We start from the raw sequence: 15,908 nt of genomic DNA on the forward strand, positions 1-15,908 counted from the left end.
AACTGTCTGAAAAATGTCATACTTTGGTGTCATTTGATCAATCTGAAATTTCAGATCTTAAAAAGTAAAAAGATATTTTGTGTGTTTAAAATCTGAAAAAAAGTATAGATGTTTTTCTACTTTAAATTCATAATTTTTTTTTTTTTTTTGTATTGGATCAACCTTTTACCATTTGGAATCTACTGATTTTACTATTTTACTCCATAACATACTATTTGAAAATATTGAATTAATAAATTACCTCAAGAGTCTTCAATGAAATCTACCTGTTAAGCTTGGCTTCTGAGCTTATATCTGTCAACCCTATGATATTTTGTTATTTTGGTTTCTTACGGGTTATGGTGACTGACGCAATGTTTGGTAATGTTCCAACAGAATGGCAACATCCCCCTGGCGTGTTACCAATTAGCCCCTATGTTATTGGATGCGTTTTGGTTTAAAATTATGCCTATGCCTATGCCTATGTATGATTGGAGTTGGTCGGTTAACTACACAATCAGGATATCAAAAGATGTGATGGGAATTGTGAATGTATTGGATATGTGATTATACCTTCTAAATACATTCTCTTGTTGCTATTTTAATTCTATTTGCTTGTGTAGCCGATTTTTTTGCAGTGATGAGATGCTAACATGAAGGAGATTTTTGTTAGGGAACCCTTCTATGAATTTACTAGTTACTTTTGGCTATTTGACTCTTTTTGAAGTTTTGAAATTTGTCCTTTTGCATTTTTTTTTTCTTTTTGAAATTGTAAATTTCTGGTCAAGCGATGTTATGGAACTGAAAATGCAACAGCACAAATAACCTGTTGTCATTTCTTTCCCAATTCTCCTTGTATTCCTTGTGAAATGAATTGGAGCTTTTTATGCAGCGATGAAGAGCTTAACATGTAAGAACCCTTGCATGCAGGAGGTTTTTATGAAATCTACTTGTTACGCTTGGCTTCTGAGCTATCTCTGTCAACCTAGGATATTTTGTTATATTGGGTTAAGGTCACTGGTGCAGTGTTTGTGAGTTCAGATCTACGCCCCACAGCACACCTCTATCTTGTATCGAGAACATTTCTCGATGATAAATACAGAGATAATGAGACATCATGAGAAGATATTCTCAATACAAGGTTGGAATGTGCTGTGGGGCGCAGATGTGAGCTCAGTGTGTTTGGTAATGGTCCAGCATAATGGCTACATCACAGTGGAGCATTATAGGTGCCCTCTAATTTATTGGCTGAAAAGTACAATCAAATGCCACCTTAATTTATTTTCTTTTTATTCTGAAAAAACTCAATCGGGTGTTGCACTGAGCAAAGCCGAACTCCTTGTGGTCAACAGATCAGCAACTCAGCTTTCATGATATGTTAACATTGGTGCAGGTAAAAATATAATAATTGCAATTTTGCAACCAATATTCTTTGGAGAAAACAGTCTAGGCTCTTTTGAAGTTTGTTGAACACAAAATGTTATACTTATAAGCACTTATTTGCATTTGGGAAATAAACCGAATAAGTGTTTATTCCTGAAAATAAGCACTTATTCAACAAGTCCAAATTTTAAGCTTATTTTTAAGCACTTGTTTAGTAAGTGCTTATTTCCTTTTTAGCCTGTCTTGGCCTACTGTTTCATTTTAAAAATAACTATACTACCCCTACCCCTATTTGAAATAAGTGCTTTTGGATCAAACATTCATAAGCACTTATTAAGACAAGCACCTATCCCATAATCACTTATTTATCAAAACAAAAAAAGAAAAGAAAAGAAAAACTACAAATAGGGGTTTAATTCTGAAATGACAAAAGTTGCTAGATCTCGTAGCAAGGTTTATACTAAGAGTTGGCATCCCTTGGGAAGGAACCACCAGAAAAGCAGTCTCCAACTTGAATGCTAGCACTATCGCAATATCCAATTCCAAAATAATACACCAAAGAACCAATTGCACTACTTCCAAACTGTCAATTAAAAGAGGAAAAACTCTACTTCCTTAGTTAGGGAGGCTTGAATCATTTGGTTGGATGCATGCTGTTATAGGATTTCATTTATAGTCCCAAATACATCATCCAAAATCGGCAGAGCTGGAGGACTGTTCGATCAAAAGTAGCATTGTAGTTGACCTTCAACCAGTAATCCAAGTGTAAGTTTCATACTCCCCCTGTTTAGAACGGAGAGAGGAATTTGTTAAAGAATGGGCGAGATAAGTGAATGCCAACGGTGGTTATTCGTTGGTTGAAACTTGAAACAGAGATGAAAAAGGGAACAAGCTCGAACGAGAGAGGAAGAGGAATGGGCGAGATAAGCCAATTCATTTTTTTTTTTTAGGATTTTAAGTTCCATTAACTCTAAACTTCCGTTAAATTGGACTTTAAAAATTAAAACTGATGCGGCAATTTCCTATTCGTAGGTGATGCGAGTTCTCTCAAGCCTATCCATTATTTTTCTTTCACATCTTTATGTAAGATAATAATGATTTTCGAAAACTTGTGTTTAACTATTTATTCATGTATTTGTGTTTAGTTAATGACTATCAACTTTTAATAATGCCTCTTAAATACACCCGATTGAATTGTAACCATTGAAACATCAATAGTCAGCTTTACACCAAAAGTCAATTGTTCTTTGCAAACCATGTAGGTGCAAATAAAGTATGTCTCTAAAGCCTCCTTACTCTCTTATATTTTGAAAGAGTGTAAATAAAATCCTATTTAAAAATTCAAAACAAGTTCAATAATTTTCCAATGTGAGATAAGTTGAAAACTGGTTTTGTAGTAAGAGAAAAAACTATTTTTCAAGACATGTATGTGAGTGTATTTTCATTTAATTGATCAATCAAACCCATTGGATTTAATCTCTAATGAGATTAAAATTCAACAGTATTTGTGTTTCATTTAACTCTAAAATACATCACAAATGAATAACTATTTATTTGGTTGTTGCTGGTTTTGGAATCAACGCTATATGATCTTAGCAAGCAAATTGGGATCATACCTATTTCACATGACAATATGACTCTAGTAGTAATAATATTTCTACTCAAAAACTAAGGCCCCATTTGGCGTGTCTTTTGGCTATTTATAAGCTGAGCAGATTGCTGTGGTCTTTTTCAATTTGGTATGTAAGAGATCTAGCTAGCCACCAAAAGTCAGCACACCGAAAAGAGGCGAAAAACTCATTTTAAGAAGCTCCAAATAGAGCTTTTCATGTCTTTCTTACTTTATTCTCATGCAGAAAATACAGAAATACTTACGCTAGCCAAACTAGTTTCAAACTGCTTAGATCTTCATACAAAAGCTCAATACGTTTTGACTATCAAAGCCACCAGAAGATCTTCCTAAAAAGACTTGCCAAATGACCCCTAAATCATTAATTATAAGATAAAAAATTGCATTGTAAAAATTCAAAAAAAAAAAAAATCAAATCATTTTTTGGGCCACAATCCTTTCTGAGAGCCATGAGCCAAAAACCTTGCATCTTAATTGCCAATGTATTAACATGAGTACGTATGTCAATATTGAGAATTGGGTTGGGCTTAACCCATCCTTATCCTCGTTCAGGTTGGGTTGCCTAGATAGGCTGCCACATTGTCATCTCTAATCTTTAGGCCATCTGGCGTTAAATGAAGGTCATCAAGACACCAGGCATCCCGTGGAAGAATAACAAAGGCCATGTCCCTCAAGAATTCACCATGGCGAATAATAGTCATGAGCTGTATGCCTGTATCTTGAGTTCTTGACCACTCTATACACACAACGTCGGATGAGAACTTTGTGTAGATGATCTATGACAACAGTTGAAGAGCTTAGTCCTCCAATAAGTAATTTGGGCCTGAATATTAACAATATCAATCTCTTCCTCTTATTTGGACCTCTACAAAATAAATGCATATTGGGCCGATGCCCAACAAGAGGCAACGTTGGTGTTTGCTGTGACTCAATTCAATCTGCATTTCCCGCTACCGTGGTGGCAGGACAACCCAGAGACCCCTCAATAAAATGCGAATACACCAGTGTTTTAACATCAACTGGTATTTAGTAGTTAATGTGTTTACATCTTGATCCTTTCCAGGTGTCAGTTAATTAATAGTCATTGCTTGAGGACTCAACATCGCTCCTTGTCAACTGGGGGCAGGCTTAGATCAAGTTTCTGCGTGCAAAACCCATGCATGGATCTCAAGGGGTGCCTCTGTCCTCTGAATGTGATGTTGAATCCTACTTTGCACACAATAGTTGTATTCAGTACTGTCATGTCCATTGATTTCTTATTACTTCCATGAGTTCCATCTAAGCTTAATTTATTTCTTATCCATTGATAGTTCTAGCTTGACGTGTGCAATTGAGAGAACCATTGAACTGAGTTTGTTTTATACACCCCCCAAGGGTTTTCTCAATATATCTACATCTCATATCACAAAACTCTCTCCCCATCGCATTCTCGGGCAAGCAAAATAAATAAATTCTCCAAGGTTGTCTTAACATCTTTCAACTCTTTCTTCATTTCTGGCCTGCCTAAGAACCTCAACTATGACTCTATGAGGATCAAAATTGTGGATGCTGTTTGGGAGGGGAGAGAGAAATCAAATGGCAATAAATGGTTCATGTATTGCTTTTACTTAATAGTTAAAGTGTGCCACCAAAGTGCAACGGTACCCGTGGCCTAATGGATAAGGCGTCTGACTTCTAATCAGGCGATTGTGGGTTCGAGTCCCACCGGGTATGATTTCTTTTTTATTGTTTTTCTTTTTTTAATTTTATTTTCAAATTGTTGGTCTCCCAAGGCCAGAGAGATCTGGAGTCAAGAATGTTAGACGACGAACTCTACTCCAACCTAGAGCCCAAGAATGATAGACTTGAACGTGATCATCTTGGCTATGCTTGATAGGCGGGGTTTTTGTTCTGAATGTAGAGAAATGATTTCTAAATGTATCGAGATTGCTTTTTCTTTCCTACTATGCTGAATGAATCACAAATGAATCCATCAGATACATTGAATTCAAGTTGCAAAATCAAGGGTCCCAATTAATTCTTTCCAAGCTTAAACCATCCCAATCCACACCATCCACACCATACCTAGTAACCATTTCATATCAAATATTGCAATGAGTCTGAAGAATCAGAAGGGCCAGTCTTGGCATTCTTTAACAAATTCAACTTGGGAAAGAGAAACCAAACCTCAAAGGCAATTGATTTGTACTTAAAAATTTAAGAAAGAAACAATAGACTTCAAGAGAAGGCAATTGCCAAACCATGTTCAATGTTTTTGCACATATTCACTCAAGCTGTGAAAGAAAATTCTTGATTAGTACCCTGTAGTTTGGGCCTATTGCTATTTTGGTCTCCGAACTTAAAAAATGTGCTAGCCCAGTACCTGTCATTAAGTGACATTTGAAAATATACAAATACCCTTTGAGTGTTATCTAATTTTCTTTATCAACCATCCGACGTTGATAAAAAATGAACAGCCCCAAATCGTTGTCTCTTCTATTCAAGAAAGTTGGAGTCACCACTCACCAAAATGCCCACCGAGACGTGACCCCAACTTTCTTGAATAGAAGAGTCAAGGATTTGAGACTGTTCATTTTTTGTCAACATTTGAATGTCCGATAAAGAGAATTAAATGACACTTGAAGGGCATTTGCATCTTTTCAAATGCTACTTAACAGTTGATTAACAGGCTGTTAACGATAGGCACTGGATAGACACGTTTTGAAAATTCGGGTACTGAATAGAGAATTTTCCCTTTATTAATATGTACAATTTAGAAATACTGTATACAAGGTTTTGCACTGTACATATTTGTATTTGCCCTCTTCCCAAGCTAAGCTTTAGGATTTCAACTCTTTTTATGGTAATCCTTGGGATTTTTACTCAACTCAACAAAGCCTTGTATGTGGGAAAATTAGTTTGTCCTGAATTCTGTTCCCTCAATCTTTGTCCTGAATTAATAGTTTCAGTTTTTTTTTTCATATTTATTTCCAATTTAATTAGTCTTTCTGCATTATTCGTTAGTCTAGTCAATTTCTTTATTCTTTAGCAAGTTGTTGGGTACTGGAGGAAATCAGCAATTGTACAGTGACTCTCCGTTTGTTGAACAAAATTGGAAATCATTATGGTATAAGTAAAAAGGAATTGTGCAGATGTCAAGTAAACTTATTAGATGTAACATTTTTTACTGGAAGCATTTTGGATCTCTTGCTGTCCTTTGCATATATGAAAAAATAAAATAAAACAAACAGTTCTTCCTTCATTTGAAGAAAAGTAAAACAAAATTTGATAGCCATCTTTACATAAACAAGTATACCCTCCGACCCCCTCACTGCATATTAAGAACAACATCTTCATCTTACGGACTACACCTTGATGATTAATATATATTTACAGAAAAAATTTAATTAAGAACTTCTATATAGGTGCTTAAAGTTCTATCAGGTGCTCCACAAAAGGCATCCGATCCATATATTTCTACCTCTGCTGGAAGTTCAATGCTTTGATGGCGTATGCATACATGAAAGCGAAGAACACTGTAAAACCAACCAAAACAGCTGCAACAGGACCTATGAAATCAGTATCATACCCAAAGTAGTCTGTGATATATGATTTGATGCTCTGGGGAACGGTTTTTCCTGGCACATCAATCTTGTCATTCAAGTCACCATATTGCGATATGATCAGCCCATAAACTGTCCAAGCAACAGGACAAATCCAGTAATACCAGATCCACCATTTGGGAATTCTCTGCAGGTTTGACAAATTCAGAAAGCTATTAGTGCACAAAATAGTAGCTAGTTAAACATGCTCATTCTCTAGGACAAATGATAATAATTGTGAAAACAAATATGGTTCTCATTGGGAGATGAACTTACTGGTTTAGGAATGAAGAATCCTGAGAAAAGGTTGAAGAGTCCATAGAAAGCAGCAGCAAAGATAGCTGCAACTTGGTGGTTTGGTGTGATTGCCACAGTCATCATTCCATAGTAAGTGAAGTACAGAAAGGAGAAGAAGGAGATGAAGAAAAACCAGAAAAACTTTTCCAATGTCCACTCAAAGCTGATCATGGCATATACAATAAGCGAATAATATGTGGTTTGGATGAGAACATACGGTATTTCAGTGACCACCTGCAGCACATAAGTGATTGTATTAATTTTAATGTGTGATTTAACTAGCATGTGCTTAGGTTGCAGGCTTGCAGCTATGATATTAGGTTTAGAGAGGTAAAACTTCGTTCTTCTCTTTTCTTTTTTTGGTAAACCTTGTTCATGTACTGAGTTTATGACATAGAGAATAGAGATTGGTCAATAATAAATTCTCGGCTTTCAAAAGTCAGAATTATTTTATAGACCAAAAGGTTAATATGTCAAAAATCATGAATTCAAAAATTGCAAAAGAATCCATGTTTACAATTTGTCAGAAGTATTAGCAATAGCATCAAGTGCATGCATTTCATAAAATCCTTCTTCACCTGTGCGATGGCATATGGTAAGGCAGAGTACATCCCAGCAGCTCTTTCTCGATAAAACACCGTTCTCTCAATGGCAACAATTGGCTGTACGGTCGAACAATTATTGATACCAACAAACAAAACAGCTGCATACATGGCTCCAATAATGACGGTCAGATCTGTGGAGCTATTCCTGAACCAGACAAAGACAACTTTAGTCCATACGCTCACTTAATAATATTTAAACTTTTAATTAGAGTCCAATAAATTGAAGGAGTGAAAGTTCAGGACCCTAGACCACTAACACTAACCTTTCAGTGCCAATTTTCCAGAAGATTGTTCCCAACATGAGGGCACAAGCCAAGGTGAAGAAGTATCTGACAAGGTTGTAATCAGGGCTTCGCCAATAAGTCCACCACTGCTTCCAGAGGCAGGATTTGAATTGTCCCCATGTTGACTGGGAATATTGCGTAGAGAAATATAGATCTTTTGCTCCTTGGGGTGGGATGCTCAACTCCTTAACTAATGCCTTGTTTCTCCTGGTCACAATAACATAACATGTATTAGTTAAATCAAACAAAGTTTACTAACGCCAAATGCATTAACTTGTTTTGAGGGTAAAATTAAGTGGCCATTATTATTTGCTCCAATATTTGGCAACATAGAGGAATTTGAATTCACTTACTGATGCAAAGCTGATGATTTATAGTACTCTGCAAAATCTATTCCAAGCCGAACTTCAGCTGCAATAGAACTAGCTTCTAGCATCCATGCTGCTGGGTTTTGTTTATCTTTGATTCTCTGGACTCCAGGAATTGCCTGCAACAAGGGAACCGTTGGTTGGTCGACCAGATTAGTTTTTCTCTTCAATCTGCAGTCCTACTAATATTACTAATAATGTTGATAATATGGAGTCTACTTTTGGTTATTAATAATAGGAAGAATAAAGAAAACGAATACCTCGAAGTACTCTATTATCTTGTGAGAATGTTGGCCCAAAGGTCCTGAGTAGATAACTTGTCCTCCTCTTTTCATCAGTAGCAACTGGTGCATAAAATAATATAACTCCATAGATGTAAAAAATGTTTTTCTGTGTATTTAAAACACACACATGCACCAGCCATACACTAACACAAAGGGGAGAGAAAGGAGTAGTTACCTCATCAAAAGCTTCAAAGATATCGATGCTAGGTTGATGAATTGTGCAGACCACTGTTCTGCCAGTGTCCACTGTATTCCTCACAGTCCTCATGACAATGGCAGCTGCCCTTGCATCAAGACCTGATGTTGGTTCATCCATGAATATGATTGAAGGATTAGCTACGAGTTCCACAGCAATGGTCAACCTCTTCCTTTGTTCTGTTGAGAGACCCGTTACACCTGGAAGTCCCACTATAGCATCTTTCAGATTGTCAAGCTCTACTAGTTCCATTACTTCATCCACAAATATCTGGAAGAGGAATTCAATTTATAAGCGTTTTTGCACTTATCCCTTTATTATTAGTCCATATAAAAATGAGAAATGGACACTGAATGTAATATTACCATCTTTTGCTCCATGCTAACTTCCTTCGGGAGCCTGAGGAAAGCAGAGAAAATCAATGATTCTCTAACTGTGACTTGGGGGGAGTGGATATCATTCTGTTCACAGTAACCCGAGATTCTAGCAAATGTCTCTTGATTCTTAGGGAAGCCAGAAATTCTGATGTCACCTTCAATGTATCCCCCTGTTTTTCTACCTGCCAGAACATCCATTAGTGTTGTCTTTCCAGCCCCACTGACTCCCATCAAAGCAGTCAGTACACTGGGTCTAAATGCTCCTGTCACTCCCCTAAGTAATTGGAGTCTGTCTTCTGTCACCCCTTGTTCTTTCATTTCCTGTTAACGTAAAGCAGTAAATTAGTTTGCTAGTTAGGCCAGTGAACACTTGATCCTATGATGATGATTACTTTTGAAATATCTTAATACCCATGACACTAGAAAATCTAGTAAATTTAAAATTATAGTTGCAACAGAAGGAAAACATTAGAGGAAAAGAGAATCTTACAGGAGGCATGTCCACATAGTAATTTACACTGTCGAAGGACATTGCTAATGGAGTAAATGGGAGAACCATTCCTCTCTTGGGAGCGGCTCCATTTGCTGCCTCAAGAGACAAATCAACATTTCTACTAAGTCCGATGGCATTGGTTCGGCTACTCATTCGTCGGATTTCCATTTCTCCTGAAAGATTTCAAGTCCATGTCAGGAACTCTGTAATTTCTTTATGAGTAAGCTACTTGAGGATTCACAACTTTACAACATTTCATACTTGTATTGTTTCCATCTGCAGCTGATAAAGATCGAGGAACCGATTCTCTCCTTGACCTTGTTGTAACTATTCTTGGTTCTTCCTTCGTTTCTTCTTGGTTGGCTTCCATCTCATTGGCTGTTTCTTCAGATATAATTGCTTGTTTCTTTCCAAGAGCTATTATGAAAGAACAAAAGACGATGAATAAAAGGTATGATTAATGCTCCAACCCAAACAGAAGAGAAAATTTCAGAAAAAGAATTTGTAGTTTCTCCCTGAACTGAATAATTTGGCCATAACAGATTATTTCAGATTGTTTTTCCAACAACCACAGCTATGGCCAAATTATTCTTCTGTTGGTGAAATAAACAATACAATTTTCCATCTAGGACAAGAACGTGGTTAGTACTTACGATTCAAGTACATAAGTGAGAGAGTAAATAGGACATTAAAGAGGATGACGAAACCCAGAAGAGCAGCACTCCCGATCCAAAACCAGTTGCGATTTTGGAAGACCTGAAAGTTCTTTAGCACTTTGATGCCCAATCTATCGCCATTGGGTGCCTATAATGTTTTGATATATTGTTAGATAGAGAATGAAATAGGGTTACTCCTGGCATAGCAGACAATGGCAATTGATGAATAAAAAGGAGCAAGACAATATACCAGTTTGTTCATCCACCTTGGAGCATACATCTCATTGACTGCAGCGGCGTTGAAAGAATATGATAGGGGGGAAACCCAGTAGCCCCAGATCCACCAATTTGGAATTTGTTCTGTCCCAAAAATTAGAAAGAAGAAAGAGAAACATCCAGGTTTGTTAATTAAGTGAACTAGAGGAGAAGCAAGCCTTAATTATGAGATTACAAAATGAGAATTGCAAATATGATGCTAACCTCGAGGGAGGATAAAACCACCAAGCAAGAACACAATGAGGAGAGTTAGAGCTCCACCAGTGTTGGCAATTGTCATGCTTCTACAGATTCCGGCAATGACCCTAAAGAGCCCAGCAGCCATTTGTTGGATCAAAAATATCACCAGAAATTGCTTGAAAAACCTGTAAAAGAGGACCACCAATTATTACTAACACATTTCTCTTATTCATAGTCTGGCAAAGTGAGACAAATTGACAGCAACAAATCACATAATGGTGTACTTCACTGATACGATTTCAGCTACAGACTAAATAATCAATGATTCAAGATGGAATTGAACTCATGAAAGGTTATAAGCAACGTTACCTGCTAGCCTCTGGCGCAAATCCAATGGTGTAGTATGTGACGACCATCCAAGCTACAGCCTCAAGGATGGAAATGGGAATCCTAAGTAAGAAATTGGGGACGGTGAAAGCCCAAGCTGGATAGAAGAGGAGATCTCTGTGCTTATAAAACACAGGAAGCCTTGCGATGGTGATAGAGAGCTCGGCAAAGCCATTGAACATGTTGCAAATCACAGAAAAGAGAAGTGCACCAATGTAGATGGCCCCATCGTCTTCGGTGTTGGTGTGCATTTCTGTCCTCAAGAACACTGTTGCTGCGATCAGTGCCATTATAATGATCTGGACAGTCTTGAAGATGTAGACGAAGGCGTTTCTCTTGAGCAGGAGCCATTCCCTATCGAAGGCAATCTTAAGGAGCTCGGTTTTTGAGATGGAATACTTGCTGAAAACTAGAGCTGCCTTGTGACTCCTGTTCTTGTCGTAGGGGACTGAGAGCTCGTTCTCTAGGCGCAGCCCCACATGGAACCTCCTGAACCGATTCACAAACTCGGTGACTGTTATGAACCGATACGGCTTACTCTTGTCTGCCCAATACTGCTCCTGATCCTTCCTCGAAGTAACCTAAAATGAATAACACTTGGTTCATTAACTGTAATAACTAACTTGGCAACTACTGCGCATTCAAAATACTATATCCGATGATCCAGTGCCTCTCACGCTACCAGTTTAAAATATCTCCATAACAATAAGATAGAAATTCACCTCTTGCAAGAAATCAGCGACGCCCTTCCTCTCGGGGCACCGGAAGCCGCAGCTCTCAAAGAACTCGAGCACATACTCTCGTGGGCCCTGGTAGACGATCTGGCCCTCCGAGAGGAGGATAATGTCATCGAATAGGTCAAACGTCTCCGGAGCAGGCTGGAGGAGGGACATCAAGATGGTGGCATCCGTGAGATGGACGATCTGCTGCAGGCACTTCACAATCTGAAAGGTTGTGGAGCTATCCAGACCCGTGGATATTTCATCCATGAACAGCGTCTTCGTGGGCCCGACAATCATCTCTCCTGCAAGAAGGGAAGCCCCATAAATGAACCCATCTTATCTATTTGCAGCATTCGTGGAGCCCACAATCTCGTGCATGTTGCTGTTACACCACTAGATCATTTTTGGGCTTTTTTTATTTATTAATTATTATAAGCAATTATTAATGAGTGAGGAGATAAAAAAAAAGAGAATTATTTATTCATTTTATAAAAAAAAAATGAGAAGAGTAAAGATGGTGATGTAGAAGTTGATACTTGATGTGAGTGGGCGATATGAAATTTTTTTTATAACAGTGGGCAATATGAAATTGGGGCTGTGTAAGTAGGTGGGGATGGCGGAAGTGGCCAAAATTTACCCTTTTTTTGTTGGTCAAATGAAATATATATTCAAATTAATCGAGTTTTGGACGATAATGCCCTCGCTATAAAAACAAATAAAAAGTGGAAAGTATTATATATTATTAAAAAATGTAACCTGTTGTGACTCGCTTCTTCTGTCCACCCGATATTCCTCTCTGCATCTCATCTCCAACGATCGTGTCCCTACAGATGTCGAGCCCCAGTATCTGTTCCAATTTTAGTTCACGTTAACGTCAGTCATTATTAAAGATTTCTTTTTTCTTATTTTTTTTGGTAAAAGCAATATTATAGATGGATCATGACAAAATTGGCCCAGACAGAGGCCCAATGCCTCGCCACCACACGGCTTTGTGCAAGGGTGTCTCGGTAAGTTTGAATCGGTGGATAAGCCGTTCACCAACCCAACAATAGGTGGCAATGGGCTCTTGTTTATCCACTTATAGAGCTGGACATCATAACAAGTAGCGGACCAATTTGTTTTGGAAAATTCTAGAGATGCGCTCCAAAGTCAAAAAAGTCATAAAGCAAGGCCCAAACAAACAAGAGACTCTCCTAACAATAACATCCTTCGTTTTCTCATTTTATTTTAATGAATGAATGGTTCTAAGAGAGCCTGCAACTCACCCTAAGCGTGTAGTCTGTAATCAGACTGCTCTCAACTCCTTTCATTGCAGTTGCCTGGAAATAGAGAACACGAGAAGAGTAGGTACCAAAGTTTAATTTAATATATAATTGAAGACTATGTTCAAAGCATTCTGTCACTTTTCTGATTACCTTCATGAAGAGATCCACTTCTGCCTCCGGGAATATTCCGGCATCCTTCTCTCTCCTTGCAAGCTCAGTAAGGAGCTCTGTAATATAACCCATTTTTAGTTTATCTAATATAAACAAAAAAAAAAAGGTGGAGATGATTTGCAGTAAATTTTGAATCAATTAATTACCATATCTTGATCCGACCCCCTGAAACCTTGCTGAGTAATCAAGTGTTTCTTTAACGGTCAGTTCTCCTACGTGGACATCATTCTGGCTGATGTATGCTGACGTCTTCTGAGGTACGAATTCATTAAGCCTATGCCCATTATATGTAATCTCTCCTTTAACCTGGTTCACAGAGATGAATATCATTATTAGTATTGGGTTTTCTTTTTTCATAGAAAGCCAGGGGCAAAAATGTCACTGGGTCAAGCCTGACTCGGAACGAGGCAATGAGCTGCCACCAACGAGTTAGACCGAGTTGACAAGTTCACCCATTAGCCATGCAACTTTAGTTGGTATTTGGTAATCACTTTTCAGTGTTCACCAACCTTCAAGCTGGGGTCTAGCTTTCCTGCCAATGCCAGCAATAGCGTCGTCTTCCCAGAGGATGGAGGACCCAACAGAAGCACCATCCTGTAACAAAATAATGAAGAAAAATAGAGAGTTTGTTGGTTAATTTTGATTTTAATAAATAGGAAATATATTAAAGAGTGGATTATATGCAACTCTATGAATTTACCTTGAAGGTTTTATTATCCCAGAGGCATCTTTTAATATGGTGAGTTTTGTTTCTTTTGCCATTCTGATTCCAAGCAGACCTAGAACTGATTCTGCAATGTTTCTAGCTGTGTTGGGGAGTGTGGGTAGAGCTCTGCTGCCAATATGGCAATCGGCTTCAATTGTTAAATGCTCGAATCTTACTTCTACTGTTGGAAGTTGAATTCCCACCCTGCAACCAAAAAGAGTTGAAATGGTTATTAAAAAAACAAAATAAAAAACAGTTTGTGACCAGTACAAGTATAAGAACAAAAATGCTTTTAACACGGTTCAATCGAGTCAATTCAACCCATAAAAATTGACTTGGCCTATAACCAAACCAAGAAAAAACTGAAGCCATGGGCACAGTCAGACCATTTGCGATTTGCCAACAACTTTGGCACGACAGAATCAACTCCTTCATTAGTCATTACTTAGCAGAAAAGTTAATAGGGAATTAAGTTGAAGTTAAGTTGAAGAAAAAGAAAAGAATAAAGATAGAAACCCATCACCTTGAATTGTTCTTTATTCCTTTGTTTTGTCAATAAATAAATATATATATATTACAGAGAGTAGTTGTAATATGACATAGAACAACTGAAACTACCAAGTCAGAGATAATATTTAAAAGATTAGGGGGTTCAACAAATCCAGCAACCCTTCTTAATGATGAACATCAAAACCAATTAATTTAAGAAAACCAGTAGTCAAATAAAACTGGGTCAGTTATCTTTTAACCATCAAACTCTCCTGGAAACCACCACTGAAATAGAGATTCAATGCCTTTCAGAGAAGAAATTCGGAGAGATAAGCGCAACAAAAAGAAGTTCAATAATAAGAGAGAAGACCATTAAAGATGGGGGGAGAGAGAGAGATAGAGAAACAAACTCACTTGTCGATTCTGTTCCTGAGCTTTCGCTGGAACTTCTCATTATCTTCCTCGGCGACCTTAAAGATTCTTTCAATGAATTCTTGGCGATCATTCATGTCGAGCTTGCGAACATCGACCTCCTTGTGAACGAACTTGTTCCCCTGATTCTCATTATCCACAAAAGATTTCAGGATAGTAGTTCTGAGGCGATCATACGTGGGCAACTTCTCCAAAGCAGCCCATTTCAGAGCCTCTTCGTCTTCGTCGGCATGTCTGCTCCTCCTTGAACCCATGGACCTGGTAAACACGTCTTCCATGCCCCAATTACTCCTGCTCATATTCCTGCTTATGCTCCTACTCATGTTCCGACTTGCTCGCCTTCCCGAATCCCACACTCTTTCGAATCCCTCCATCTTGTCTTTATTTTTCCACTTCTAAATTAACAAAGAAACCGAAACGAAATAAAAAGGGTACCCAGGTATTTATTTATACACGGATACTGAGCTACGGAGACGTAAAAGAGAGAAGACAAATTTGTAAAGAATTGAATGGAAGCTGAATTGTCTTCGACAAAGAAGGTAGGTTCAGAAGATTTGGAGCTACAGAGCAAAGATTTTCAGAACAACTCCCTATTATGTTTCCAGTATTCAACAGCTCTTGAAAAGTTGGAACTCTGTCTTCCTTTGGAAGAAAGAGTTGGGACACGACACGAGCAATCAGAGAGCTGTGAAGGAGTCGGTCTCTTGAGAGAGGAGTGTGGGAGTGGTATTTATAATAGCATTATTGGTATGGGTTAAAAGTTGAGAAGCGTTGGGGGGCATTTGGTCAGAGCGTGGAAAAATTGAGTGCTCAGAAGAAATGAAGGAGAATAGCAAATAAAAAAAATTAAAAAATTATGGCATGACACGTTTGACTAATCCAAAATGAAATGAAACGTGGTGGTTGGCTGCGTTTCGTCCCTGTTTCCTGTTTTGTACGTTTACTTGCTCCAAGGCCAAGGGAGAGAGAGTGGTCAAATTTTCCGGATCCGAGCCTCGAAGGTGACCATTTCAAAATATCAAAAATGCCCCCCAGTGGCGGCTCCAGTCTTCAATCAATCACTCATTCAGAAAATTTTTTTCGGAGAAGTACGGTTAAATGCCCCCTTACTACTAGCCCTCTCCCCCGAGCCTCTATTCTTTAGGGC

The 15,908-nt window shown here is 38.0% G+C and overlaps 1 protein-coding gene and 2 non-coding genes across 3 annotated transcripts; 2 read left to right on the forward strand and 1 right to left on the reverse strand.

Moving 5' to 3' along the window:
- Positions 1-864: 864 nt before the first annotated feature.
- On the forward strand, positions 865-954 carry LOC148790580 (small nucleolar RNA R24). Its single transcript, XR_016078025.1, has one exon. It is a non-coding gene; the product is annotated as a small nucleolar RNA R24 (small nucleolar RNA).
- A 3,678-nt stretch (positions 955-4,632) lies between these two features.
- Positions 4,633-4,705, forward strand: TRNAR-UCU (transfer RNA arginine (anticodon UCU)). Its single transcript has one exon. It is a non-coding gene; the product is annotated as a tRNA-Arg (tRNA).
- Positions 4,706-6,210: 1,505 nt separating this feature from the next.
- Positions 6,211-15,465, reverse strand: LOC104604499 (ABC transporter G family member 36-like). Its single transcript, XM_010268862.3, has 22 exons — positions 14,744-15,465; positions 13,835-14,044; positions 13,644-13,728; positions 13,281-13,440; positions 13,114-13,190; positions 12,964-13,017; positions 12,455-12,545; positions 11,699-12,000; positions 10,959-11,557; positions 10,614-10,774; positions 10,384-10,493; positions 10,131-10,281; positions 9,739-9,894; positions 9,475-9,650; positions 8,973-9,305; positions 8,587-8,877; positions 8,388-8,471; positions 8,113-8,246; positions 7,739-7,966; positions 7,449-7,620; positions 6,850-7,104; positions 6,211-6,721 (listed from the first exon to the last, which is right to left on the reverse strand). The coding sequence occupies exons 1-22, from the start codon at positions 15,133-15,135 to the stop codon at positions 6,449-6,451; spliced, it is 4,494 nt and encodes a 1,497-aa protein (XP_010267164.1). The 5' UTR covers positions 15,136-15,465; the 3' UTR covers positions 6,211-6,448.
- Positions 15,466-15,908: the final 443 nt, after the last annotated feature.

The sequence above is a fragment of the Nelumbo nucifera genome, chromosome 6 (assembly GCF_055504915.1).
Source record: "Nelumbo nucifera cultivar China Antique chromosome 6, China Antique-T2T, whole genome shotgun sequence".
Taxonomy (NCBI): domain Eukaryota; kingdom Viridiplantae; phylum Streptophyta; class Magnoliopsida; order Proteales; family Nelumbonaceae; genus Nelumbo; species Nelumbo nucifera.